At 45.4% G+C, this 26,146-nt stretch overlaps 2 protein-coding genes across 2 annotated transcripts in view; both read left to right on the plus strand.

Annotated features, from left to right (window-relative positions):
* The window catches only part of LOC134659683 (ATP-citrate synthase), a 54,777-nt gene that overhangs the window by 19,429 nt on the left and 9,202 nt on the right, over positions 1-26,146 (plus strand). Inside the window, exons 9-17 of the mRNA XM_063515368.1 lie at positions 1,548-1,669; positions 3,079-3,236; positions 4,822-4,984; positions 8,043-8,210; positions 8,958-9,081; positions 10,345-10,442; positions 22,373-22,471; positions 24,065-24,180; positions 24,746-24,886. Of these exons, the coding sequence (XP_063371438.1) occupies positions 1,548-1,669; positions 3,079-3,236; positions 4,822-4,984; positions 8,043-8,210; positions 8,958-9,081; positions 10,345-10,442; positions 22,373-22,471; positions 24,065-24,180; positions 24,746-24,886 (1,189 nt within the window). The remainder of the gene's footprint in view (positions 1-1,547; positions 1,670-3,078; positions 3,237-4,821; positions 4,985-8,042; positions 8,211-8,957; positions 9,082-10,344; positions 10,443-22,372; positions 22,472-24,064; positions 24,181-24,745; positions 24,887-26,146) is intronic.
* On the plus strand, positions 12,363-13,823 carry LOC134659499 (uncharacterized). Its single transcript, XM_063515143.1, has 2 exons — positions 12,363-13,368; positions 13,737-13,823. The coding sequence occupies exons 1-2, from the start codon at positions 12,385-12,387 to the stop codon at positions 13,740-13,742; spliced, it is 990 nt and encodes a 329-aa protein (XP_063371213.1). The 5' UTR covers positions 12,363-12,384; the 3' UTR covers positions 13,743-13,823.

Genomic DNA, 26,146 nt, shown 5'->3' on the forward strand with positions numbered 1-26,146 from the left:
ATCAGAAATAAAATAATAAATAATAAAATAATAAATATTATAGGACATTTTTACACAAATTGACTAAGCCCCACAGTAAGCTCAAGAAGGCTTGTCTTGTGGGTACTCAGACAACGATAGATATAATATACAAATACTTAAATACATAGAAAACAACCATGACCCAGGAACAAATATCTGTGCTCATCACACAAATAAATGCCCTTACTGGGATTCGAACCCAGGACCGCGGCTTCACAGGCAGGGTCACTACCCACTAGGCCAGACCGGTCGTCAAAAATGCTTCTTAAATTTAAATATTTAAGGATGGTATTCCACCTGTCCAATTACTTTGTCCAATGTGTATTTTGTCTCACATTTTGCTTAATGAGAGAGTGAGCCGCGATGACTTTGGACAGATGGAATACCACCCTAAGATTGTAGCTTTGGGTATTTGAATTTTTGTAGCTCAGTTACGCAATAACGACTAACCCCCTTATTCATAAAACTTTACAGGCCTGATTTAGTTAAATTATGTTTTATCCCTTTCTTACAAATACATAAGTCAAAATGACAGATAATCTTGAACGTTCAATCAGTCATTCTCAATCAAAAGGTACCACATTGTCGCTTGCCCTAAGGACGCTCTGAAAGGTTATTTGTATAAAGATTCAAGCAAATTTCGTCTTTATGGTAAGCGACGCAATGAGGGTGAGCCAGGAGACAATAGTAGCATAGTTTGTTAGAAGAACTGCTGTACCATGTTCTACAAACGTGCTTAGTAGATGTCCCATTATATGGAATGGCCTTATATAACTACCAAAAAATTCAAGTTTGGTTAATTTAAATACGAAAAAACTAGTACATATTTTAAGAGTGACCCAGGAGACCGTAACCACTGCAACAAGTGACAAAAAAAGTTGATTCACCCACGTAGAGGATAATAGCGTAATTATTACGCCGTAATATACCCCAGGGTCAGCTGTGAGTACCCGGGGGAGCATACACCTGCTGCGTGTGTGGCCGAGGGATCCTCTCTCGTATAGGGCTTTACAGCCACGAACACAAGTGTCGTAACCGGGATGCTGCTTAAACATCTGACACAGATGGTAAAGGCCTATTATAATATACCCCAGGGTCAGCTGTGAGTATGTATAGTGAACCTGCGATATAACAACCTATTGTTATGTTTTAATTTTTAACAAGCAGAAACGTCTGCGAACGATGCTATTAAGCTTAGAATAAATTTAAAAGTGGAAAAATTACTGTCTTGGGTGAGACTTGAACTCACGGCCTCTGGATCGATACTCCAGCGCTCTGCCATCTGAGCCACCAAGACCTCATCCATAGCCAGCAAATCCTTCCACCATATTATGGGTCAAGGGGAACGTAGCGACATCTACCGTAAGAGTGTTACACTTCTTAAACGTCTACCGGAGTTCCAAGTCATATTGGAAATTCACCAGTAACGATAACACCCAAGACAACCAAGACAGTAATTTTTCCTCTTTTAAATTTATTCTATTGTTATGTTTACTGGACTATACAATACCTGTTTATTTTGACAGGTGGCGCCTCCGAGCTGGCCAACTACGGCGAGTACTCGGGCGCGCCCACGGAGTCTCAGACGGCGGACTACGCCAAGACCATCTTCAGCCTCATGTGCCGCGAGAAACACCCCAACGGCAAGGTACCAACCAACCTGCTTCTGGGCAATGATATTATACAACCATAGATAGGTTATCCTCATACTTGAGGAGCACAAAAAATACTTCCATATTTGTTTTTGTGCCTACGAAGAAATCTGTTATTTTTGATTAATTTTCCCATTCCATCGATCTTTGTCAGACACGTTGTTAAACATAAGGTCGTCTCTTTCTCTTTCGGTGTGCCGGAGCTCGTTAGCACGTGCACATTTCTCGCTTGTCCAGCCGCGACTAAAGGCAACTTGTCCAATTTGCCACAAGTTAAGCGCTTCAATTTTGGGATGCCTATAACCTATCTTGAGTTATAAATCATTGCTTCTGGGTAGAACATACTCTTAAGGGGCCCACTGATTAACAGTCCGCCGGACGATATCGGCCTGTCAGTTAGAACAAAAAATTGACAGTTCCGAACAACTGACAGGCCGATATCGTCCGGCGGACTGGTAATCAGTGGGCCCCTTTAGGTTCAGGGGCCCGTTTCTCAAAAGCTTTTATGTTGTAATACAAGTGGAAGTCCCTTTCTAACAAAAGCTGTCAAAAAGTGACATCCGCTTGTATTACAAGTTACAAGCTTTTGAGAAACGGGCCCCAGGTGCACAAAACCCTTAGTCACCAAACGGTAACATTAGCGTTCACTATTTTTATTTTCAAAGTTCATTTCTTAATATTTCACTCAATTGGTTTTGTGTTAAAAAAAAAAAATTCTTTCATTCATTCAAAAAATAAACAACTGAATTTAAATGATTCCGATGATGCAAAACAAAAGGGTCGACTTCAACTCTGTCATTTGACAATCAATCAATCGTTTATTTAATTTTGAATGCGGTACAATAACGATGTAATAAAACAATTTTTGAACAGCACATCCTGCCTGAATACGCATATTAATATTGAGTATTACCTATTTATAACTATGACTAGTCGTAGAATCTAGATTCTTATAACCTATCATGCAGCATGCAAAATAATACATTTACGGCCTTATACTACATTATGGGCGTTTTTTTTTGTTGTCCTCTACACTTTTTTTTCAAATTTGGGATTTTTTTATGTTATTTCTACTCAGAATCACGAGCTCTTTCTATCCTAATAGGAGAAAAAAAGTGTCCTAAGGTTTTTATTTCCATTCCGTCACCATTTTTCATAGACTTTGTATGGAGGTCGCGGAATGGAGAGATCGAAAAATGTATGGAAATTTTGGGACACTTTTTTTCTCCTATTAGGATAGAAAGAGCTCGTGGTTCTGAGTAGAAATAACATAAAAAATCCCAAATTTGAAAAAAAAGTGTCGGGGACAACAAAAAAAAAACGCCCTTATACAAAATTTAATACAATAAGAGTTTAGAAATACTCCTTAAATTTCTTATTAACACTTTTTTTAATATTTTTCCAGGTTCTGATCATTGGTGGCGGTATCGCCAACTTCACGAACGTGGCCGACACGTTCCGCGGCATCATTACCGCCATCGACACATACAAAGACGCTCTCATACAATACAACATCACCATCTTCGTGAGGAGAGGAGGCCCCAACTACCAGGAGGGTCTTAGGTAACCATATACCCTATTCGCTCTTACAGACTAGATAGAAAGAAATAGTCAACATTGTAAACGATTAGTTGAAAAGTTATAACCCAACTTAGGATTTTTAGGGTTCCGTACCCAAAGGGTAAAAACGGGACCCTATTACTAAGACTCCGCTGTCCGTCCGTCCGTCCGTCTGTCTGTCACCAGGCTGTATCTCACGAACCGTGATAGCTAGACAGTTGAAATTTTCACAGATGATGTATTTCTGTTGCCGCTATAACAACAAATACTAAAAACAGAATAAAATAAAGATTTAAGTGGGGCTCCCATACAACAAACGTGATTTTTGACCGAAGTTAAGCAACGTCGGGCGGGGTCAGTACTTGGATGGGTGACCGTTTTTTTTGCTTGTTTTGCTCTATTTTTTGTTGATGGTGCGGAACCCTCCGTGCGCGAGTCCGACTCACACTTGGCCGGTTTTTATTGTATAGAAGCTTCTTCGAAATTGATAAAAATGTTTCTTATGTCATCCGGGCCGACGATTAACCCTTTAACCGCCAGAGTCTGATATATAAGACATTACATATCCAGCTCATTTCGCCACAGTCTGATAAGTAAGACAAAGATCTGATTTGGTTTTTACAGCACATTTATAACTCCCGTAACTATGCCAACCTTACTCTGCGTGGTACAATTACTGTCGGCGGCGACACGAGCACGCTCGATCAAAAATTGCTGGCGGTTAAAAGGTTAATAAATACCTCATAATAATCTATTTTGTAACTTTTGAGCAGCTCTGTAGATTCAACATACCGGTGGAACATACCAACGAAGAACATACACTCTTTATACATGCTATATTGATAAATAAATGATTCTATAATCACAAACCTGTTATGCAAGGACAAAAAAATCTTCTAATCAAGCGATACCAATGCAGTGACAGCATCTTTCTAGACACCTATGATTTTGACTTCCCACTGCCGTTCACTCCTTGATGCTGCTTGGGTTCCCGTAGTCCGCACGGCTTTCGTCTGGTACTACCAACACGACATATCCAGTAAAAATCTTTCGATCATTGTTCCCACGATTAGTAAACAATCTGTGCTATAGTGCGTCAAGCTAATCTTGTCAGTAGCAATGTACTGCAAATTAAAGTAGGGTAACACCATGTAACACTCAAAGAGCAGAATTGCGCTAAGAAAAGCAGCAATGTACATCGAACCAAAACGTGTTTATTTTTCCGACCTTCATACGTCAGTTCGAGTGAATTATCATAACCTCAAATTTTAGTAATGTTTACCGTCAAAGAGCATGATTGTACATTGTAGGCACCTTAGCTTTGCTTGAGGTCATGCATAATCTGGGTATTTAATGGTGACAGCGGAAATTTCTCTTGAAATAGAAACGATTCAGAATGTAAACAATAAGATGATGGCTGTCATTCACGATCCACATTCGACAGATAACACACAGATGACACGCGATTTTGGAATTATTCGAACACAGTGTTGCTAACCCGCGATTTTTCAAATTTGCCGCCGTTTACTACTGACAAGATTTGGTTGATCCAGTATATATGTATTATTAACAAACCTTCTTTGACCAGGCAAATGCGCGAGGTCGGGCACCGGCTTCGCATACCCCTGTACGTGTTCGGGCCCGAAGCCAACATGACGTCGATCGTGGGCCTCGCGCTCGGCCACTCGCCCATCCCCAAGGAGCACCAGCTGGACTACGCGCCCAAACAGCTGCCCAAGCCCACACCCTGCGTGAGTTTAACATCTCCTGTTGCTAAAGACATTTGTAACTCCGTATATAATAATAATAATAAGATGCAGAAGGCGGTGATCTTGGACACGGCGCGGATAGTCCGCCGGTTCCTCTCTCTGCGGCCCTGACCACCGGCAGCTTGGGCCTTGCCCCGCTGCTGGCGGCACCCTAGGTTAGGTTTTTTATAATATGTTTATATGTATTTTTTATTGTTTTGTAAGTGTTTTTATATTCATATTATAAATCACCTAGCCTAGAGAGTTCAAGTAAATAAAGAGAATAATAATGTGAGCCTATATACGTCCCACTGCTGGGCACAGGCCTCCTCTCATGCGCGAGAGGGCTCGGGCTATAGTCCCCACGCTAGCCCAATGCGCATTGGGGACTTCACATACACCTTTGAATTTCTTCGCAGATGTATGCAGGTTTCCTCACGGTGTTTTCCTTCACCGAAAAGCTAGTGGTAAATATCAAATGATATTTCGTACATAAGTTCCGAAAAACTAATTGGTACGAGCCAGGATTTGAACCCGCGACCTCCACATTGAAAGTCGGACGTCATATCCACTCGGCCACCACCGCTTATAATAACTCCGTATAAGATGAATAAAGTCTAAGGAAAAAACGTGCCTCGGAAATCAAAGTCATTCTCGGATAGATGGCGAACACACCATTGGCCTATGCTCGGCTAGATGGCGTTGACGACAACGTTTCATTATCCATATACACCACTGACTTAATATAAAAGAAATAGACACACAAAGCAGAACAAAAACGTCAAGAAATGTGGATCCCAATGACGTTTCGCACCATTTGCATTGATGATAAAAACGCTTACGTAAATTTTGAGTCAAGATAAATGTTTCGTACAGAAAAGAGCTTAATGTCGTAAGCATTAAGTGTCAAATTTGCAAACATAAGTACCAACACTGTTAAAAAATTTAGTCCGATGGCACTACGTAACGTATGTACGTCAAACGAGAATAATGAACGAATGGAGTCACTTTGGTACACTTTAATATGTATTACTGTACAGGAAAACCAATTGAAGTAATAAATAAAACAAATTTAATTTAATCGGGAGCTCAAATAAAATTAATTCGTGGTTCAAATTCAAACAAATCAAATTTTTAATTCGTAAGTATACGTCTTTAAATAATAATTTCCTTGAAATAAATTCTACTTATTAAATAACTGTGTATTTAAGATCTACATTTACTCATAGCGCGGGTGCACGGGGACATTTAGATACTGATTGGATTTTTTTTATAAAGTCTACCTATACTTTATAAAAAAAATCCTGTGGTTGTCACTGTGTTCCGACAGGTTTAGCATTAACAGTTAGTCGATATAAGCCCTTATTGGTGGTGTATATGTCGGAAACAGGGAAATGGGCCGAACACACAAGTGCCGTTTTGCCTTGTTTAAAACTGCATCACCCCTATCTCTTGCTATAATTAAATAGCAGTCCACTTTGCACGTCGCATAGGTTTTCTTGGAAATCTTGAATTTAAACATAATATTATTTCTTATGAATTCCATATAAAAATATAAAAAAATATTGACCTCACATCGACTCATTAGATTTTTGTTCCTTAACATCCCTTCTTTGGTACTAACAAATTAATTTATTCAAAACCATAAAATTACCACCAGATTACATAAATTATGTAATGCTATCCAAAGAACTAACCGAAAGAAATACATTCCATCCTTTTTCCTTGTTTTATCATTGTTATTTTTACATATTTTAACGGCACATTTCGTAATTGTTGACAACTTCACATTTGAGCGTTTCAAACAAGACTAAACGAAAAAGTAATGCATGATCTGTTTTGACATCACTTTTGTGGGGCCATTTTTGGCGGCTGATTGGGTATCCAGTTCTTTATACTATATCAATGATATACACAGACAATCCAACCTCTAGACATAGCATAGTCCCGCTACCCCCTCTGTCACACAAACGGTAGCGTTACTCCATCTTCGAGTCAATCCCGTGCTGTGATTGGTCCGTGTCTTTGAACGGACCAATCACGGCACGGGATTCGCTCACCTCGTCCCCCCGCACCCCCGTATTTTTGGCAGCATCGGTTTCATGAAAGAATTGGCCTAAGCTCAGTCTAGAGATTGGATTGTCAGTGTCCATAACTCCATATATATACATTTTTTTCATAGTTTTATATTTTTTCATTTTGAGTTTTAGTCGTTTGTCGATAGATTGGCAGTAAATTTACTGTGACTACAAAATTTACTATGACAGGACCCCTCTATACTATCTATTCTCTTTGCTGTTGCTAAACTAACAGTCCCAGGTTCTAATCCTTGTGGCATTTGATCAGCTACCGATACTTCCTGCTGTATGTTTTTGCAACTGAAGCCAACATGACTCATGTATAGAGTTATACATTATTATTCATAACGACAGGACTTAATTGCGTAAAATTAAGTTTTAAATTTACCTCCCATTTTCGAGGACGGCGCTGTCCCCGTGGTCTCGGAGAAGACTGTCTAAAGTTGACATTAACAACTTCTAGGAGCGCGTTGCCTCTCAAGCTAACGGCGTATCTCTCTAGTTACAAGTATCTATGGCCTGGCTATAGGTCTAAAGATAAGCTAGGATAATAAAAAGACAGCTTAACAGTCAGTCGCATCTACAAGAGTAAAAAAATCTTTGGTACCATTGCTATAATCTATTTAAGATACTCAATTTTCATTGAACTTATAGAGTTAGTGCGTAATTGTATGGGTGCAGCCAAAAGTTATAAATTTCTATATAGAACACAAAATAGACCCTCAAACTACCACTACTCCTTTATGTTTTATCTTACTCGATGTGAAATTTATATCCAATACTAGCGACCCGCCCCATCTTCGTACGGGTTAACAAATTATACATAAACCTTCCTCTTGAATCACTCTATCTATTAAAAACAACCGCATCAAAATCCGTTGCGTAGTTTTAAAGATCTAAGCATACATAGGGACAAACAGAGGGAAGCGACTTTGTTTTATACTATGTATGTATTTGTAATTAAACTTATGTGCTTTTTACAGCCCAAGCCCAAGATAGAGCTCCCCGAGCTGACACACAAACTGCTGGATCTGGTGTGCTCGCAGTCACCGACCCGCGGAGAGTTGGGGCAACCGCTGTCAACCGCCAAGCCGCTCTTCAGTGACCGCACCAAAGCCATCATCTGGGGCATGCAGAACCGCGCCATCCAGGTAACTATACAGGGTGGTAGCTATACTTGACCTAATGTGAACAGTCGCCCACCCGTGGCGAATTTCACCAACCGCTGTTCAGCGACTGCACTAAACCCGAACTATGTATATTATCACCCTGTAGGGTGACTTTAAATATGTATAGGTGGTGGTGGTGTATGTGTATGTAAGCAGAACACTCGCAAGGAGCACTGCATAACCTACATCTTTACTTCAGTATTAATCGAAACCACCCGATATTTCTAATGCCGGGGCCACACAAACGGGTAACGCCGTTGATTATCGCGATGATGGACACTTTTCATACGGCCACCTGGGATTATCGCGGTTATCAACGGGGTTTCCCGTTAGTGTGGCCCAGGCATAATGACTAGCAATAATTATCATATTACAGTCGCCATCAGATATATCGGAGCGGCCAAGGAGTTTACAAATATCTGAACACGCCTCTATTGTCAAGGTGTTAAGAGTGCGTGTTCAGATATTTTGAGCACCTCGGCCGCTCCGATATACCTGATGCCGACTATACATGATAGTTTCATATGTTTTTTTTACCCCAGTCGTGCGCTCTATTTGTATCATATATAATCAAAAACATACAGGGTATTTATATACAAGACCTTGCTAGCGACTACTACTTGGCAACCTTATCCCAAGTCGTTTTTACGAAAGCTATTGTCTAATAACTACTAAAATAATCTACCAACCCACAGGGGAAACTAGGCCTCATGTAACATTGTTCCGCAGGGCATGTTGGACTTCGACTACATCTGCCGGCGCGCGGAGCCGTCCGTGGTCGCCATCGTGTACCCGTTCACCGCCGACCACAAGCAGAAGTACTACTTCGGCAACAAGGAGGTCTTCATTCCAGGTCAGTTGTTTGCTATCCCAACTATACTTCGTTTTTTTTAGCATTATAAATTTGGTAAACAATCTTGATGTGTCTTTTAATTGAAAAACAAATTTTAAAAATAAGTTACGGTAAATATGTAACAATTATGAATCTAATACGATCTTTTATAGTCTTCTGCTTTCATAAGTAATAGTTATTGGTTTTTAAAAAGTGTTTTTCAGTTAAAAGACATGTCAAAATCGCTTATCTTCTTTCAAATTCTTTCTAATGCTAAAAAAACGAACTATAGGCCGTATACATCATTCCACTAACCAGGGGTTAACCGGTTAAACCAGGAGTTACCATGGTTACCAGTACAATTTGACACTGGGTTAACGGTTTAACTAACCGCTTAACCCCGGTTAGCAGTTTGATTACTATTGCATTTTTGGTGAAATGATATATATACTAGTGGCTCTGTGAGCTGTAGACCTCGCGAGCAGAGCTTAAAACTGAATAAATGTATGTCAAAAATATTTATAAAAATATAGGTATAGTACATGTAATATAAACAAAAAATTAAAAACTACATAAAGCTACAAACAAAAATTAAACGAATACGCTTAACCCGCTTAAAAATAAAATAAAAAACAACTATACGAAATTTAAGTATAAAAAAAAATACAAAAAGTTATGTAGCAGTATACAATTACTGGGGATGGAACCAGGGACCTGCCGATGCAAACAAAAAAAGCGAACGTTTGCAAAATACGCCATTCTAGTTCTTACTAAAGCTGACGAAATTTAGCTACTCATTCTCAAGTAAAAACTAAATATCTAAATACCGCCAAAACCAACGATACAAATTTTCTGAATTTTTGGCCATTTAATCTATAAACATATCTCAAAAAGAAAAAACTCTTATGATACCGATACGACTATTTGTTTAGGCGGGAGCTATCACGACTCCGCCATTTTGAAAATTTTCCAAAAACCGGATCGACAAATTTTTTTTATTTAGTCATAGAATACGGTTACAAAATTTCACGAAAATCGGTTAAGAATTGCGACCTGTAGAGGAGAACATCCGGACATACAAAAGCAAAATGCCCGAGTGCTATATCGATGTCGTAGAAAAAATATTGTATGCAACTATACAAAATTATGCCCGAAAATTGCAATACGGTTTTCTCGCTTCGCTCGTTTCATACATATTAATATCACACTCATTATGTATCAGTTGCATAAACTACTATAATGGTCCATATTTACGTTTTCATAACAAATGCGTGCTTGTTTCAGTGTTCTCTGACATGGACGTGGCGATGCGCAAGCACCAGGAGGCGACCGTGCTCGTCAACTTCGCTTCGCTCCGTTCGGCCTACGACAGCACCATGCAGGTATAATATATGGACTGTAATGGATCTCAGTACATTCGCCATCAGATATATCGGAGCGGCTCAGGTGCTCACAAATATCTGAAAACGCCTCTATTGTCAAGGCGTTAGAGTGCGTGTTCAGATATTTTTGAGCACCTCGGCCGCTCCGATATATCTGATGGCGAATGTACCATACAGTCAACATATTTACACGATTAGCTTACACCTAGATCGGTTATTAGTCGGCGATTTAATCCTAAGTCACAGAATAAATAATAGTACTAGGTACAGAAGGTTCACTCTCTAATAAAACGCGTCTATTACGACTGATATGACCGCTAGGTGGCGCAAGCGCGAGCAGGCGTCCGTTCCGTAGCGGTGCGCGGCAAGTACCATGGCTAGACACCAAAATTGGTGTGGGCCGCAAGTACAGTCAGCAGCAGAAGTTGCTAAGCGGGCGAGGTGTTCAAAATTATCTTGACACGACTTTATTGTTAAGAGAATAAGGGCGCGTCAAGGTAATTTTGAACACCTCGCCCGCTTAGCAACCTCTGCTGCTGACTGTACTTGTAGCGACGCGACGAAATCGCGGAGTGAGCCACGCCTGCCCAAGTGAATCTCTCACACGGCTCATATTAATTAATTTTTTACTGATTCAATCATTCAATCAGCATCTAAAGATGACTTTTTTTAAACTGAAACAAATGTCATATACTAAGAAAAAGTGACCCAAGCCTCCAGTGCCCCAGGCTGGAATCGAACCAGCGTCCTCTGCTATCGCGGCAGGTGCCTGTTGCCACTCGGCCACACCGACCGAGTGTGTGGGTGTGAGGGTGTTGTTGGACTGGAGGCTTGGGTCTTAGTATATGACATTTATTTCAGTTTATAATTTATATAGTACCGTAAAACGGGGTGAGTAGGTTTCGCGGGGAGAGGTGGGTTATGAATGGGGATTGGGGAGAGAAGGTTTGAGAGGGGGGTGAGAAGGGATTTTAAGGCTACTGCTACAAAATTTTTTTATTCCAATTTAAAATGGAGCTTTAGTAATACGATAATATAAAAATTTTACCTTCCAATAAAATTATTATTATGTTTCCTTCCACGTCTGAGATCTTCATTGAGAGCGTAACGCCTCCGTTGACCGATAGATGCCGCTAGCGTCTATATAGTCGCTCCGCCGCCTCGCCGTGACGTAGTTCCGCTTCCCTTTCCTGCAAACAGACGCCCGCCCCCCGCCACTCGCCGCCGCTATGTCATTGTTGAGGAGAAGTACCGTCGGTATAAAAGTAGCCTAGTAGCCTGCCAGGAAGGCATTACTCAGATCTCAGACGTGGAAGGAAACATAATAATAATTTTATTGGAAGGTAAAATTTTTATATTATGTGTTCCGTTCCACGTCTGAGATCTTCATTGAGACCTGTTTATTATCTCCTGGTGGCGAGTCAGCGGGCGCGCAAGCGTTAGGGCTACACCTACTGTCATATAACTCAGAGAAAGAATAAATATATACGCCTTATTGCAACCCATGAAATCACAATAACTCGTTATAATGATGCATTACAGGAAATTGAGAATTTAAACTGTAATCCCAGGTTCGAATCTGACGTTAAACTGGTTTGAGAGATTTCTCATTCGAAATCGCATCCGATCCGCAGAATCTCGGCGATAGGATCGTCTAAAGAAAGAGTCATGTTCCCCAATTAACTTAAGCCAAAATATCGCCAAGTAATTGGATAGTTTTCCAGCTAATTTAGTGATTAAGTACATTGGTACATATTAGGTATATGTATAGATATGGAGGGTAGAACCAGTCTTGCAATAAACGATATACTGACCGCACGCCTATTATTTGTCACTGGCGAACGAGGCGTGGTTTTTACCGTTATTTTAGTCAATACGTGCTAAAATCAAGTATTATTCTGTGGACGAGTGATAACTAAATCTAAATAGTTGTTAAAAAACAATGGGCGTCGGCAAAATACCCGAGTTTGACGTGAAAGCTGGAAATTGGACTATGTACTGTGAGAGGTTAGAAATGTATTTCCTCGCGAACGATATTAAGGATGAAGTGAAGTTGCCAACATTAATCGCCGTAATGGGAGAAGATGCATATCAATTGTTATCTACGTTAGCAAGCCCCAAACAACCTTCATCTTTGACCTTCACTAACGCGGTGAAGCTGCTAAAGGATCACTTGCAACCGAAGCCCTCCATCTTGGCCGAACGCTACAGATTTCGACAGCGGCGCCAGGCAGAGGGAGAGAGTGTAGCTGAGTATGTGGCTGAACTGAAGAAGTTGGCAAAAACATGCGATTTTGGTACCTCGTTAGAAGATAATCTTCGCGACCAACTTGTTTGTGGCATTGTCAGTGAGTCGACGCGGCAAAGATTGTTTGCGGAGGACGGAATTGGCTACTCGAGGGCGGTCAGCTTGGCTACGACGCTGGAGGCGGCAGAAAAGAATGCAGTCGCCGTAGATCGTGACGCTAAGGTTATCACGGGTGTACATAAACTAGAAGCGAACCATAAATGTATGGCGTGCGGGGAGATTGGGCATAAAACGGAAGGCTGTAAATATAAAAACTTTGAGTGTAGTATGTGCAAAAACTTAGGCCACTTAAGAAGGATGTGCCCTGAGAAAAATGCAAGATTCGGAGTGACGGAAACGGCGGGCAGCCAGTCACAATCACGCGGAGACGGCGTGATCTATAACGGTAACGGAGCACGCGGTAACCGATCAGCTGGGAGAGGCGGCAGCGGGCGCGGGCGCGGGCGCGGAGGGCGCTCGGGCCGCCGAGGCACAAACAACTATTGGGTGCACGCGCACCGGGCATCAGCTGACGCGGCGAGCGTTAACGGCGGATATACGTCGGCGCTGGACAATAGTTGTGATTCGGATGATGACAACGAACCTATGTACCAAATGTCGTTAAGCAAATATAAACCGGTATGTATCACAATGTTTGTTGAAAATCAGTTGCTAAATATGGAAATTGACACCGGGGCCGCCTTATCATGTATTACACTAGATACTTATCATAAACATTTCAGTGATTTACCGTTACGGCCATGTCGTTTAAATTTAACGCTATACAATAAAGCTGTGATTCAACCGGAGGGTTATTTGCGAGTCCTAGTTAGGTACAAAGGAATTACAAAAAGATTAGATTTGTATGTCATGGACGACGGTGTCACGACTCTTTTAGGTCGACAATGGCTTTCGGAGTTAGGTATAGATGTTCCTGCTTCTAAGATTTGTAATATAGACACAGAAAAAGTAAATAAATCTAATAACCTTAATGAAATCCTTTCCAGGCATGAGTCATTGTTTGACGGCACCCTGGGGCGGTACACGGGCGGCACGGTGCGGCTGCATGTACGCCCGGGCGGGGGCCCGGTGTTCTGCCGCGCACGGCCGGTGCCGTTTGCGCTGCGGCCGCGCGTTGACGCCGAGCTTGACGCCATGCTTGAAGCGGGCGTCATCCGGCCCGTCAGCCGCTCCGACTGGGCCACTCCTCTGGTGATTGCTCGTAAGGCGGACGGCGGAATACGGCTGTGTGCGGACTATAAGGTGACCCTTAATCCTAACTTATTGGTCGATAGGTACCCGGTTCCCAAGGTCGATGACCTTTTTAGCACGCTAAGCGGATATAAGTATTTCACTAAATTAGACTTGTCACAAGCTTATAATCAACTAGTCCTAGATGAGGCGTCCACGGAGTACACGGTGATAAATACACATAAGGGACTATTTAAATACACTCGCTTAGTTTATGGGCTGGCGTCTAGCCCAGGAATCTTTCAAAAGTTTATGGAAGATTTATTTAAAGGGGTACCGGATGTAATAATTTTTTATGATGATATCTTAATTAAAAGTAAAGACATAGGTAGTCACCTTCAAACGATCGAGCAGGTGCTAAGTATATTAGAGTCAAATGGGTTAAAAATTAAAAAAAGTAAATGTGACTTCTTGACTAAGAAAGTTGAGTACTTAGGTTTTGTTCTCGACAAGGAAGGTTTAAGGGTAAATCCGGATAAAATTAAACCTATCATCGACATGCCCCCACCCCAGAATAACCATCAATTAAAATCTTTGTTAGGTATGATCAATTTTTACGGGAAATTTGTAAAAAACTTAGCATCCCGATTAACACCACTGTATAGCTTATTAAAAAAAGGCAAACATTATCATTGGGGGAGGGAGCAGAATGAGGCATTCCTTCAGGTAAAAAAAGATCTTTGTGGAGCGGAGGTATTGGTTCATTTTGACATGTCACGGGTTAGTGTGGTAACTTGTGACGCGTCATCACGTGGCCTTGGGGCGGTACTGGCCCAACGCGCTCCTGATGGCTCCGAGCGCGCCGTCGCCTACGCGTCACGCGCACTTACCCCCGCAGAAATGCATTACAGTCAAATTCACAAGGAGGCTTTAGCCATCGTTTTTGCCACAGATAAGTTCCATCAGTATTTATTTGGTAGAAAATTCATTCTTCGCACGGATCATAAACCTCTAGTAAGCATTTTTGGACCAAATGTTGGAATACCGACTACGGCTGCAAGTCGGCTTCAGAGGTGGGCGATTAAGTTATCAGCTTATGACTTTAACATAGAATATGCAAATACCGATAAAAATACCGCGGATGCACTATCGCGTTTAATAGATTCTCACAAGGATAACTCAATCGCCTCTGAAGAAGTGTTGCCAGAGCAGACGTACTTACATTTCGCATCTGAAGCCCTTTTATTAGACTATAAGGTACTAAAAAGGGAAACAGCTTCAGACCCGATTCTTAGCAGAGTTTTGAGTTACGTCGTGGATGGGTGGCCTACCGACGTAGATATAAAAGAGCTTAAGCCATATTTTAATAGACGGAAAGAGATATATATCGAACTAGGTTGTGTCATGTGGGGACACAGAGTAGTTATCCCGATATCTTGTCAATCCAAGGTAATGAAAGAGCTGCACGACACACACATGGGTGTTGTTAAAACAAAGGCGTTAGCACGGAGCTACGTGTGGTGGCCGGGAGTGGACGAGGCCGTGGAGGCGGCCTGCGGCGGCTGCGAGGTGTGCGCCAGCGTGGCAAGCGCGCCGCCCGGCCACGCACCGAGCCCCTGGCCATGGCCCAATCGCCCATGGGCAAGATTACATTGTGATTTTTTAGGGCCCATATTAGGGAATACTTATTTCATTGTGGTAGATGCCGGTTCTAAGTGGATTGAGGCCATTCGTATGAAATCAACGAACGCAGGGGCAGTTATTTCAGAGTTAAGGCCAATGTGGGCGAGATTTGGCCTACCAAAACAAGTAGTTACAGATAATGGCCCTCCTTTTACTAGTGCGGATTTTGAAGCTTTTTTGGCAAGAAATAAAATTGAGCATTTATTTTCAGCGCCTTACCACCCGGCGTCCAACGGTGCCGCAGAAAATAGTGTTAAAATTTGCAAACGGGCAATTCGAAAAGCTATTAAACAAAAAGTAGATATAGATACGGCTTTAAACAGATTTTTATTATCATATAGAAATACCGAGCATTACACTACTGGTGAAAGTCCGGCCAGAATCTTACAGGGAAGAAATTTACGTATGCGCTTAGATAATTTAAAACCAGATCGTTTAGACCGTGTAAACAAACGTCAAGGGCATGACAACGCGGAACGAGGGATGCGAGGGCGCGAATTCGCACGCGGCGACGAAGTGTGGTGCCGCGACTACCGCTCTTCCGATCGCTGGGTCCCGGGAAAGGTCTCAGACATTCTAGGTAATACAGACTATAAAGTATTGTGTGATAAGGGAACCGAGGTACATAGACACATCGACCAACTAAGGCGTAGGGTCCCAAGGGTAACCGAGGAAGTACGTACACCGCCTAGATCATCCGTCCAGCGTAGAAATAGCTCATTAATTGTTCCGCAAGTAGATAGATGCGAGCTGGAATCAGAGGAACGACCAGCGGAGCCGATTAGAGCTAGCGCGAGCGAGGCTGCGACTAAAGACGCTTCCCCGCAGGCTGCCGCCGTGGACCAGCCCCAGGTTGCAACCGATATGGGTGATAATATGTGTCCACCTAAAAGGGTACCTAAACCTCCTATACGTTTCGGATTTGAGGAATATTTTTAGAATTAAGTATCACCTACCTTCTATACTGTATGATTGTATTAAATTAATTGTTAGCTGCATAAGGTAATGTAAGCGTCCGAGTGTTCAACACTACCTACTTGTTATCCCTTTTATCTAAATTTATGGTTTATCGTAATAGACGGAATAATCACAGAGTAAATTAAAGTAAGTAATTAACAGGCCGAATATTCGCACGCTTACCCTGAGTACTTAGCCATCAATATTAAGATATCACTGTATTCCTAAAATAAACACATTCAAATATGATAGCTAAATCTTAAAGAACTTGTAAATCAATTTTCACCGGTGTGTGCGTTAGATAAGGTCACTCGTACACAGCTGTATTATTGTTAACGGCCACGATTCACCGCTGTTTAGAATTTAGAACCAAATAGTATTAAGTTAGTTAGTAGCGAATAAGGGTGGAGGTGTTGGTACATATTAGGTATATGTATAGATATGGAGGGTAGAACCAGTCTTGCAATAAACGATATACTGACCGCACGCCTATTATTTGTCATACATCATCGAAAGCAATCGTAGGCGAGGCCGGATTGGATGAGACTACTGTGTCTGAAGGAAATAAGCGTAGTGTCCCCTAACATTTTGTGTAATTCTCACAAGTTGACGTAGCCACCCACCCACCCACGTGCCTACTGGGTCTATACTTTATTCCGAAGCTTCTAAGAGAGTCCAGTCGGTGAGACACGTTATCTGGTTTAGAACCGAATTTCGGACACAAAATAATAGCGTCAAAGTTATCTGTGTAATTGCCTGGGCTACAGTGTACGGCCTACGGTAAGGTCATTGACCCTGCGGCCTGATGCTAACAGTAAAGGTGCGGCAGCTCTTCTATATAGGTACGTTGTAGGATTATTCAAGTTAGGGCAAGTAATTTGAATAAGATTTCTCGCGTCCCAAGCTGGTGGTTTGGGAGGCGCGGGTCTCGCTATTAATGACGATGGAAGAAGGCATAGTGTCCGATAGTGGTTCACATACAGCACTTGTTACAGGCTTCTGAACAAGTATCATTCTGAAAGCTAACATGGAGAATAGAAATAGATGTCTGAGATAGCTTGCTACTTCACTGGGTATTAGTCGATCTCATTTTTGATGCACCATGAAGATCATTTCTACATTGTGGGCGTACAGCGACCTCGACAAGGGGACGATCTAGGGAGTGCTCCTCGGTACTGGTTTTCTAGACAACCAGTACCGGAACCGGAAATACCCGGTTATCGCCGGCTCGGTGTTGGAGCGTCCTATCTGACAGGAGCTACGCCTCGATTCTTAAGGTCGTTGACTTGTAAGGGATGGTGGTCTGACGTTGTGTTCACTAGGACCGCCAGTAAATTGCAAGCTTACCACAGCTGCGAGAAAGCTCTCCTCATCACGCCGTCACAGTAAACAGACTATCACCGGCAGCTGCCAAACGCGTCGTGGTAGCACTTCAAAGAGTCGATTAAGACATACCGTGGTACAGTGCGAGGGCTCTCGAAAGCGGAGAGGCCGACCAACAAGGTGTGTGTATCAGGCGAAGATAGTCTCGGCGGCTTCTGGGCGCAGCTGCCACTCGGGGGACGCAGTGACTTTTTGATAATCCTTTGGGGGTTATACCGACCTGGTAAGTAGCAAGGAACCAGCGCGAACTATAGACGATCTGCTGGCATCAGCAGTTTTTTCGACAACCGTAGTAACGGTTGTATGTTTGTAGTACACTCCTGTCGTCAGCGCTGCAGGTGCGGCCCCTTAACGATTACTCTCCACTTGAAGGGCCTCACTTCGTACATTGTCTACCATTACTAACGGACTACAGGTATAAGGTGAGGACTACGACGGTGCAATCTCCATAAACGAACGTTTGCGAATTTGAGACTGAACAGGAGGCATCGGGTATAGTTTCTGTGAGAAACTCGGCAGCAAGGCAGGTCTGTATGTTGAGAAAACGAAAAACCTTCAGTCAAACTTGTATAGGAGCATGGTAGCATGCTTTTAAGGAAATCGCACTGATGAAATCAAGTCTAAAATGGATTTTGGCGCTTTGCTTAACAAAACTGTTTCGATAAAGTCGAAGACAGACAGATGGAAACTGCTGGAGTCCTCCTGGCCCCTTTCTCTTGGCACCGGAAACACAAGCTCGTTCAGGCGCAGCGGGTTTATTTGTCCCATTTTGTTTATTAGGGGCTTGGCGAACGAGTTCGTCTTTGTAAGACGGAACTTAAGCTGGAGAGCGCGGGCAAGCAGAGAGATAATTATGTGAACACTGCAAACCTTTTCAATGCCTTCAACCTCGGTTTTGAGCGGAGCACACGGGACCTTGTCTGCCGTCGCCTTGGCGACGGAGGAATCCTTAACCGAAAGCGAGAGTTTAGCGGTCTGCTCGTGCTGTTGCACCATAGCTATAAGCGCCTGCGTACCTCAATGGGGCCATGTGGACAGGGAAAACTGGTACCGTGGTACACGTGGCGCCGGACGGCGGCGGCGTGGCGCCCGGCCGGCGTCGGCTTGGAGGGCTGCATCGACGCGGCCGCTGGCGATATCATTGGGAACGGCAACAGGTAAGTTTTCTTACGAACAGAACATGGGTGCCATTGCAAAGGACGACAGCGTCGTACTTGCAGCATCGACGAAATTGCCGGCGCTATCATGGCAACCGCCGCCGCTCGGAAGGCGCCGGCGCGTGACGCGAGAGGCGCCATCGTGGCGGCAGCCACCGCCAGCTCAGGTGGCGCCATCGTGGCGGCAGCCACCAACATCTCGGGAGGCGCCGGCGCGTGACGCGAGAGGCGCCATCGTGGCGGCAGCCCCGCCAGCTCGGGAGGCGCCGGCGCGTGACGCGAGGCGCCATCGTGGCGGCAGCCACCGACAGCTCGGGTGGCGCCATCGTGGCGGCAGCCACCAACAGCTCGGGAGGCGCCGGCGCGTGACGCGAGAAGCGCCATCGTGGCGGCAGCCACCGCCAGCTCAGGAGGCGCCGGCGCGCGACGCGAGAGGCGCCATCGTGGCGGCAGCCACCGGCAGCTCAGGAGGCGCCGGCGCGTGACGCGAGAGGCGCCATCGTGGCGGCAGCCACCGGCAGCTCAGGAGGCGCCGGCGCGTGACGCGAGAGGCGCCATCGTGGCGGCAGCCACCGACATCTCGGGAGGCGCCGGCGCGTGACGCGAGAAGCGCCATCGTGGCGGCAGAGGCGCCGGCGCGTGACGCGAGAGGCGCCATCGTGGCGGCAGCCACCAACAGCTCGGGAGGCGCCGGCGCGTGACGCGAGAAGCGCCATCGTGGCGGCAGCCACCGCCAGCTCGGGAGGCGCCGGCGCGTGACGCGAGAGGCGCCATCGTGGCGGCAGCCACCGACAGCTTGGGAGGCGCCGCCGCGTGACGCGAGAGGCGCCATCGTGGCGGCAGCCACCGCCAGTTCGGGTGGCGCCGGCGTGCGACGCGAGAGGCGCCATCGTGGCGGCAGCCACCGACAGCTTGGGAGGCGCCAGCGCGTGACGCGAGAAGCGCCATCGTGGCTGCACCGCCAGCTCGGGAGGCGCCGGCGCGTGACGCGAGAGGCGCCATCGTGGCAGCAGCCACCGACAGCTTGGGAGGCGCCGGCGCGTGACGCGAGAAGCGCCATCGTGGCGGCAGCCACCGCCAGCTCGGGAGGCGCCGGCGCGTGATGCGAGAGGCGCCATCGTGGCGGCCAGCTCGAGAGGCGCCGGTGCGCGAGGCGGGCGGCACCCTTGTGGCGGCCCGCCACCGGCTCGCAGGTGCGTGAGGCGAGAGGCGCCATCGTGGCGGCCGGCTCGGGTGGCACCAGAGCGTGAGGTGGGCGGCGCCATCGTGGCGGCCGCCACTGGCTCAGGAGGCGCTGGTGAGGCGAGAGGCGCCATCGTGGCGGCTAGCTCGAGAGGCGCCGACGCGTGAGGCGGGTGCCGCCATCGTGGCGGCCCGCCACTGTGCTGGTTGACGCGCCATCGCGCCGATGCGCGTGATGGACGTTGCCGGCTCAGGAGGCGCCGATGCGCGTGGCGGGCAGCGCCACCGTAGCGTCTTTCGCCGGCACAGGGGGGGAGGCGTGCGCGTGGCGACTGGCGCCACCATGGTGGCGTAGTTGCACGCAACATCACGGCGACACTGTTGCCCGACGCCTTGATAGATGGCAACCGGCGCGGCGAACGGCCCCGCCGCTGTACTCGTAGTGTTTCCACAGAGGGGCTTCCACGTAACTTACCTTCCTTCCACTTTAAGCAGTCGAGATGCAGTAGCGTGCTCCCCGTGGTCCGGTCCGCCTTCACCTTGGCGCCAGGACGGGACCGAGAGGTCCGCGATCCACCCGCGCCGCGACCGTACCAACAGGAGTGGGCGCGTGACGACTCTCGGAGTCCCGCGGACCGGAAGCGTTAAGCAGTCGAGATGCACCTGCGCCGCGACACTTCGGGCGCCGGCCCGCAGCGTCGCGGCGTCTCGGAGTCACCTCGGACGACAAGAGAAAGTCGACGGCGCCGACGCTTGAACGACACGAACTGTCGCGTCGGAAACTAACAACACGAGGTAATACTCCCGGGCTCCGAGCACGAGCACCGACCTCGGCCGACACCTGCGGTAATCGGACGAGAACCGGGGCTTTAGCGTCCAAGTAGGCATTCACAATGCGCTTCCGAACGCCAAATACAGCTAGAATATCATTAAACTGGCTTACCAGATGGTTTGAGACAATCCAAACCTATCCTATTGCAGCGCGGCCCCGGCACCACACCGCGCGGGGCGCCGGGCCGGCCCCGCTCCCCGCGGCAGGCACGATGACGCACGTTCCTCTCCGATGCGGAGCGACTTACGTTACCACGCGTTGTAACAAACGACACTTGAAACCACTTGTTGACGCACTTCCTACTTCACTCTCGAAAATGCGAGTTAACGGTAACGATTTTAGCAGCATGGCATGTAAAAAATAATTTAGCAAGAAAAAAGTGGGTAGAATCGAAAAGCACCGTTGGAAGATCGATCCCGAGACCGCCAAAAGACTAGTAGTGGCGATCTCTGGCTATATCTCGCTATTTAATCGAACAAAATTTGGATCGGAAATTTTTTAAAGCACCATGCTGCAAAAATGTTCGCAAAAAAAAATTTGCGGACCATCGGTCAGGACGGTCGACGAAACAATGACATAGCGGCGGCGAGTGGCGGGGGGCGGGCGTCTGTTTGCAGGAAAGGGAAGCGGAACTACGTCACGGCGAGGCGGCGGAGCGACTATATAGACGCTAGCGGCATCTATCGGTCAACGGAGGCGTTACGCTCTCAATGAAGATCTCAGACGTGGAACGGAACACATAATAAAAAAAAATGGATCCAACAATCTTCCAAAATCACCTTTGTATGAAAACCCCTCTCACCCCAAATACGAGGCACTACGGGGTGAGGTGGGTTTTCCTCTTTAACGTCAAAGTTATGAAATGGAACTACCCAAAATAAAATAAAAACTAAAATACAAACGTCGGGAACACTTATTATATACACCAGCGAACCTCTCACTTGCGGCCCGCGAGCCTCCCTGGCTATTTTGTATGTAATACTGACAAACGACAATGTCTGATAAAGTCATAAATATTCACAAAGTGCGGCCCGCGTCAAGTTCGTTAGCTACTATGTGGCCCTTGGCTGCTAAAAGGTTGCCGACCGCTGGTGGTGGAACATTCAGTTTTCATATAAAATGTTATCGAGGTATGAATTTCAGTTTTGACCCTACTCACCCCATTTTACGGTAGTGTTTCTACTTGAAATAACAACAAATTAAAATATTTTCTGAAAATAATTTAATATGTTCTAATATGAGTTTATTTGTTGAACAGGCTATGCAGCACCCCCAGATCAACACGGTGGTGATCATCGCTGAAGGCATCCCGGAGAACATGACCAGGAAGATCATCAAGCTAGCCGACGCGAGAGGCGTAAGTTTACCATAACCTTTAATTAGGTGTTAGTCGATAAATATATTATAAGATAATTTTCACCACACCAACTGGTAAAGGCTCTCTTGATTGTTCAAAAACTGGTAGCAAAGTTGCATTTTATTCACATGTGTGGTAAAGTAAATCAAATTCAAATTTTGAATTGTTATCATATGTTTGCTGGTAAAATTGACTTTTAATAACATTTAATAACATTCATTTGTATTTGATTTCGTTTGATATCTTACAGCTAACATTTTCTTCAGATTGGTGTGGTGAAAATTTTTGTCGCAACGCTCAAGATTCCATTTTTCGAATCTTTCCCTTGCTCGGGTATCAATATTAGCACGAGAGGTTAAACAACAACATTGCCCCCTTGTAAAACAAATTACTATAACAGCGGTCGCCTAACCTCGGCCTGTGGAAACGAGAGCAAAGTTTTTTTCCCCAATGGACAGTTTGTTTTAAGGCGCAGTGTAGTAATAATAATAAGGTATATATTGACTAGAAGTTAAATCACGAGAGAAAGTACCCATAAAAAACCGGCCAAGTGCGAGTCGGACTCGCGCACGGAGGGTTCCGCACCATCAATAAAAAATAGAGCAAAAAAATAATGTTTGTTGTACGGGAGCCCCCCTTAAATCTTTATTTTATTCTGTTTTTAGTATTTGTTGTTATAGCGGCAACAGAAATACATCATCTGTGAAAATTTAAACTGTCTAGCTATCGCGGTTCATGAGATACAGCCTGGTGACAGACGGACGGACGGACGGACAGCGAAGTCTTAGTAATAGGGTCCCGTTTTTTACCCTTTGGGTACGGAACCCTAAAAAACTGAAAAAACAGTATACTATTTGTGGATGTTTTAATCATCGTGCATAACGTACAGTCACCATCTGGTCAACATGCACTTTATCGTTTGCTAATAAAGACTTTGTGCTGATATTTGTGAACACCTTAGCCGCTCTGAAATGCTGGCGACTGTACACAAATTAATTAATTCATAAGTACGTGGCCATATAATTTTGCAGCTCCCTATCCTTTATCCGCCCAGAGACCGATAAAAAGGTCTCCTGTTCCATTCTAATTTGAACTTTGTGTTGACAAAATAAAATTTCGTTTTGCTTGGCAAGGTTTGACGTAGAGCTAGAGGCTATACCTATACGTCGCATTAGGTTCCTGTCTTGACTTGAAATATGCTTAACACTGATTTAAACTTTCACGATTTTTACACATTATTAAATTGTACACCGGGACTTAATCGCGTATCTAAGTTTTAAGATTTACCTCCGACGTTTCGAGGACGGCGTTGTCCCCGTGGTCTCGGAGAAGACTGGCTTAAGTTGACATCAGCATCTTCTAACCGCGCGAGTTTTTCGAACTACCCGCACTTGGTCTTGTTTATCAGCTTGAACGTTTTGCGCACTAGGGATGTCACTCTGTCCACACACACCACAAACGATATTCGATTTATCGACTGTCGATATTCGTTTACACTTACATTTACTAATGCCTGGAGTCCATGTGGATAAGATCTTGAAACCCTCGTCCCGATTGAAATTACTATGTTTTTTGAAATATGCTTGTTAACAGGTGAACATTATCGGCCCGGCCACCGTTGGCGGCATCAAGCCCGGGTGCTTCAAGATCGGCAACACGGCCGGCATGATCGACAACATCGTCGACAGCAAGCTCTACCGGCCCGGCAGGTCCGTTCAAACTTGGATTCTATTCACGTGCACATAGAGTTGATAGTTTAATCACATTAACAATCAATGTACTTATGGGTTAGAGTCAGCCAAAGCAATTTGATCTTTTGTTACAAACCAATTGAGACCACCAAAGACGGTTTTGCCTTGCGTGATGAATTTGACGTTCGGATGGCAAGGTTATGTAGCTATACCAGGACCACCTGGCGGGCACTTAAATAAACACGGCTGGCTGCAGGTTAAGTACCGCTGATGTAAACCACACCACAGAATAAGTAATAGTACTACTTTACAGAAAGGACACTTCCTACAAAACCGAAGTTTGACAGCGATTCAGGGTCGAGTCATGACATCCCTTTCTAACTTATGGCATCTCTTTCGGTTATTTAGGGTTGTCAAAATTCAAGTGATTATCTTATCTGTGGTCGTGCACGCAAAGGGACGTCAAGTTGTGTCAACCCTAATAATTGCTCGGAGCAATGCTGAGCCGAACGGAGCCGAGTTTGCCCGAAGTCAGGAGTGTCTCACCACTGGCCACACATATTAATGTATAACTTTGTTGCAGTGTGGCCTACGTGTCCCGTTCAGGCGGCATGAGCAACGAGCTAAACAACATCATCTCTAAAGAGGCTGATGGCGTCTGCGAGGGAGTTGCTATCGGGGGAGACCGCTACCCTGGCACCACCTTCATCGACCACCTGCTGAGGTAACTACTGTCACAACCTGCCCCCGTCACAACCTGCCCCTGAACACTGGGCTACGTATCTCGCTCTGGCATGAGCAACGAGCTGAACAACATCATCTCTAAAGAGGCTGACGGCGTCTGCGAGGGAGTTGCTATCGGAGGAGACCGCTACCCTGGCACCACCTTCATCGACCACCTGCTGAGGTAACTACTGTCACAACCTGCCCCGTTACAACCTGCCCCTGAACACTGGGCTACGTATCTCGCTCTGGCATGAGCAACGAGCTGAACAACATCATCTCTAAAGAGGCTGACGGCGTCTGCGAGGGAGTTGCTATCGGAGGAGACCGCTACCCTGGCACCACCTTCATCGACCACCTGCTGAGGTAACTACTGTCACAACCTGCCCCGTTACAACCTGCCCCTGAACACTGGGCTACGTATCTCGCTCTGGCATGAGCAACGAGCTGAACAACATCATCTCCAAAGAGGCTGATGGCGTCTGCGAGGGAGTTGCTATCGGAGGAGACCGCTACCCTGGCACCACCTTCATCGACCACCTGCTGAGGTAACTACTGTCACAACCTGCCCCCGTCACAACCTGCCCCTGAACACTGGTCTACCTATCTCGCTCTGGCATGAGCAACGAGCTAAACAACATCATCTCCAAAGAGGCTGATGGCGTCTGCGAGGGAGTTGCTATCGGAGGAGACCGCTACCCTGGCACCACCTTCATCGACCACCTGCTGAGGTAACTACTGTCACAACCTGCCCCCGTCACAACCTGCCCCTGAACACTGGTCTACCTATCTCGCTCTGGCATGAGCAACGAGCTAAACAACATCATCTCCAAAGAGGCTGATGGCGTCTGCGAGGGAGTTGCTATCGGAGGAGACCGCTACCCTGGCACCACCTTCATCGACCATCTGCTGCTCAACAACCCATAAATAGTACAGTTTTCTATGTTCTTCCTCTCTACAAGGGCATCCAAATTACGACCCTGCTAATTTGGTATACGAAAAGAGCCAAATTCAATACAATCCGGCTCGTGATAAGGAAACGGAGTAAGGCGGTGGCCCTCGAGTCAAAAATTAGACCTCTGTTCCAAAAGTGTAAAACCTCTCATCGCCCGGACCAATAGAATATCATTTCGGTCAAAAACTCTTTTAATATGAGTTTAGGTTATGCCTTTTTTCAGTAGACAACAGCCTAATTTTCTTCCTTTATCCTTATAGGCATGTTAACTTAAGGGGCCCACTGACTAACAGTCCGCCGGACGAT

This window comes from Cydia amplana, chromosome 25 (assembly GCF_948474715.1).
Source record: "Cydia amplana chromosome 25, ilCydAmpl1.1, whole genome shotgun sequence".
In the NCBI taxonomy this organism is placed as follows: domain Eukaryota; kingdom Metazoa; phylum Arthropoda; class Insecta; order Lepidoptera; family Tortricidae; genus Cydia; species Cydia amplana.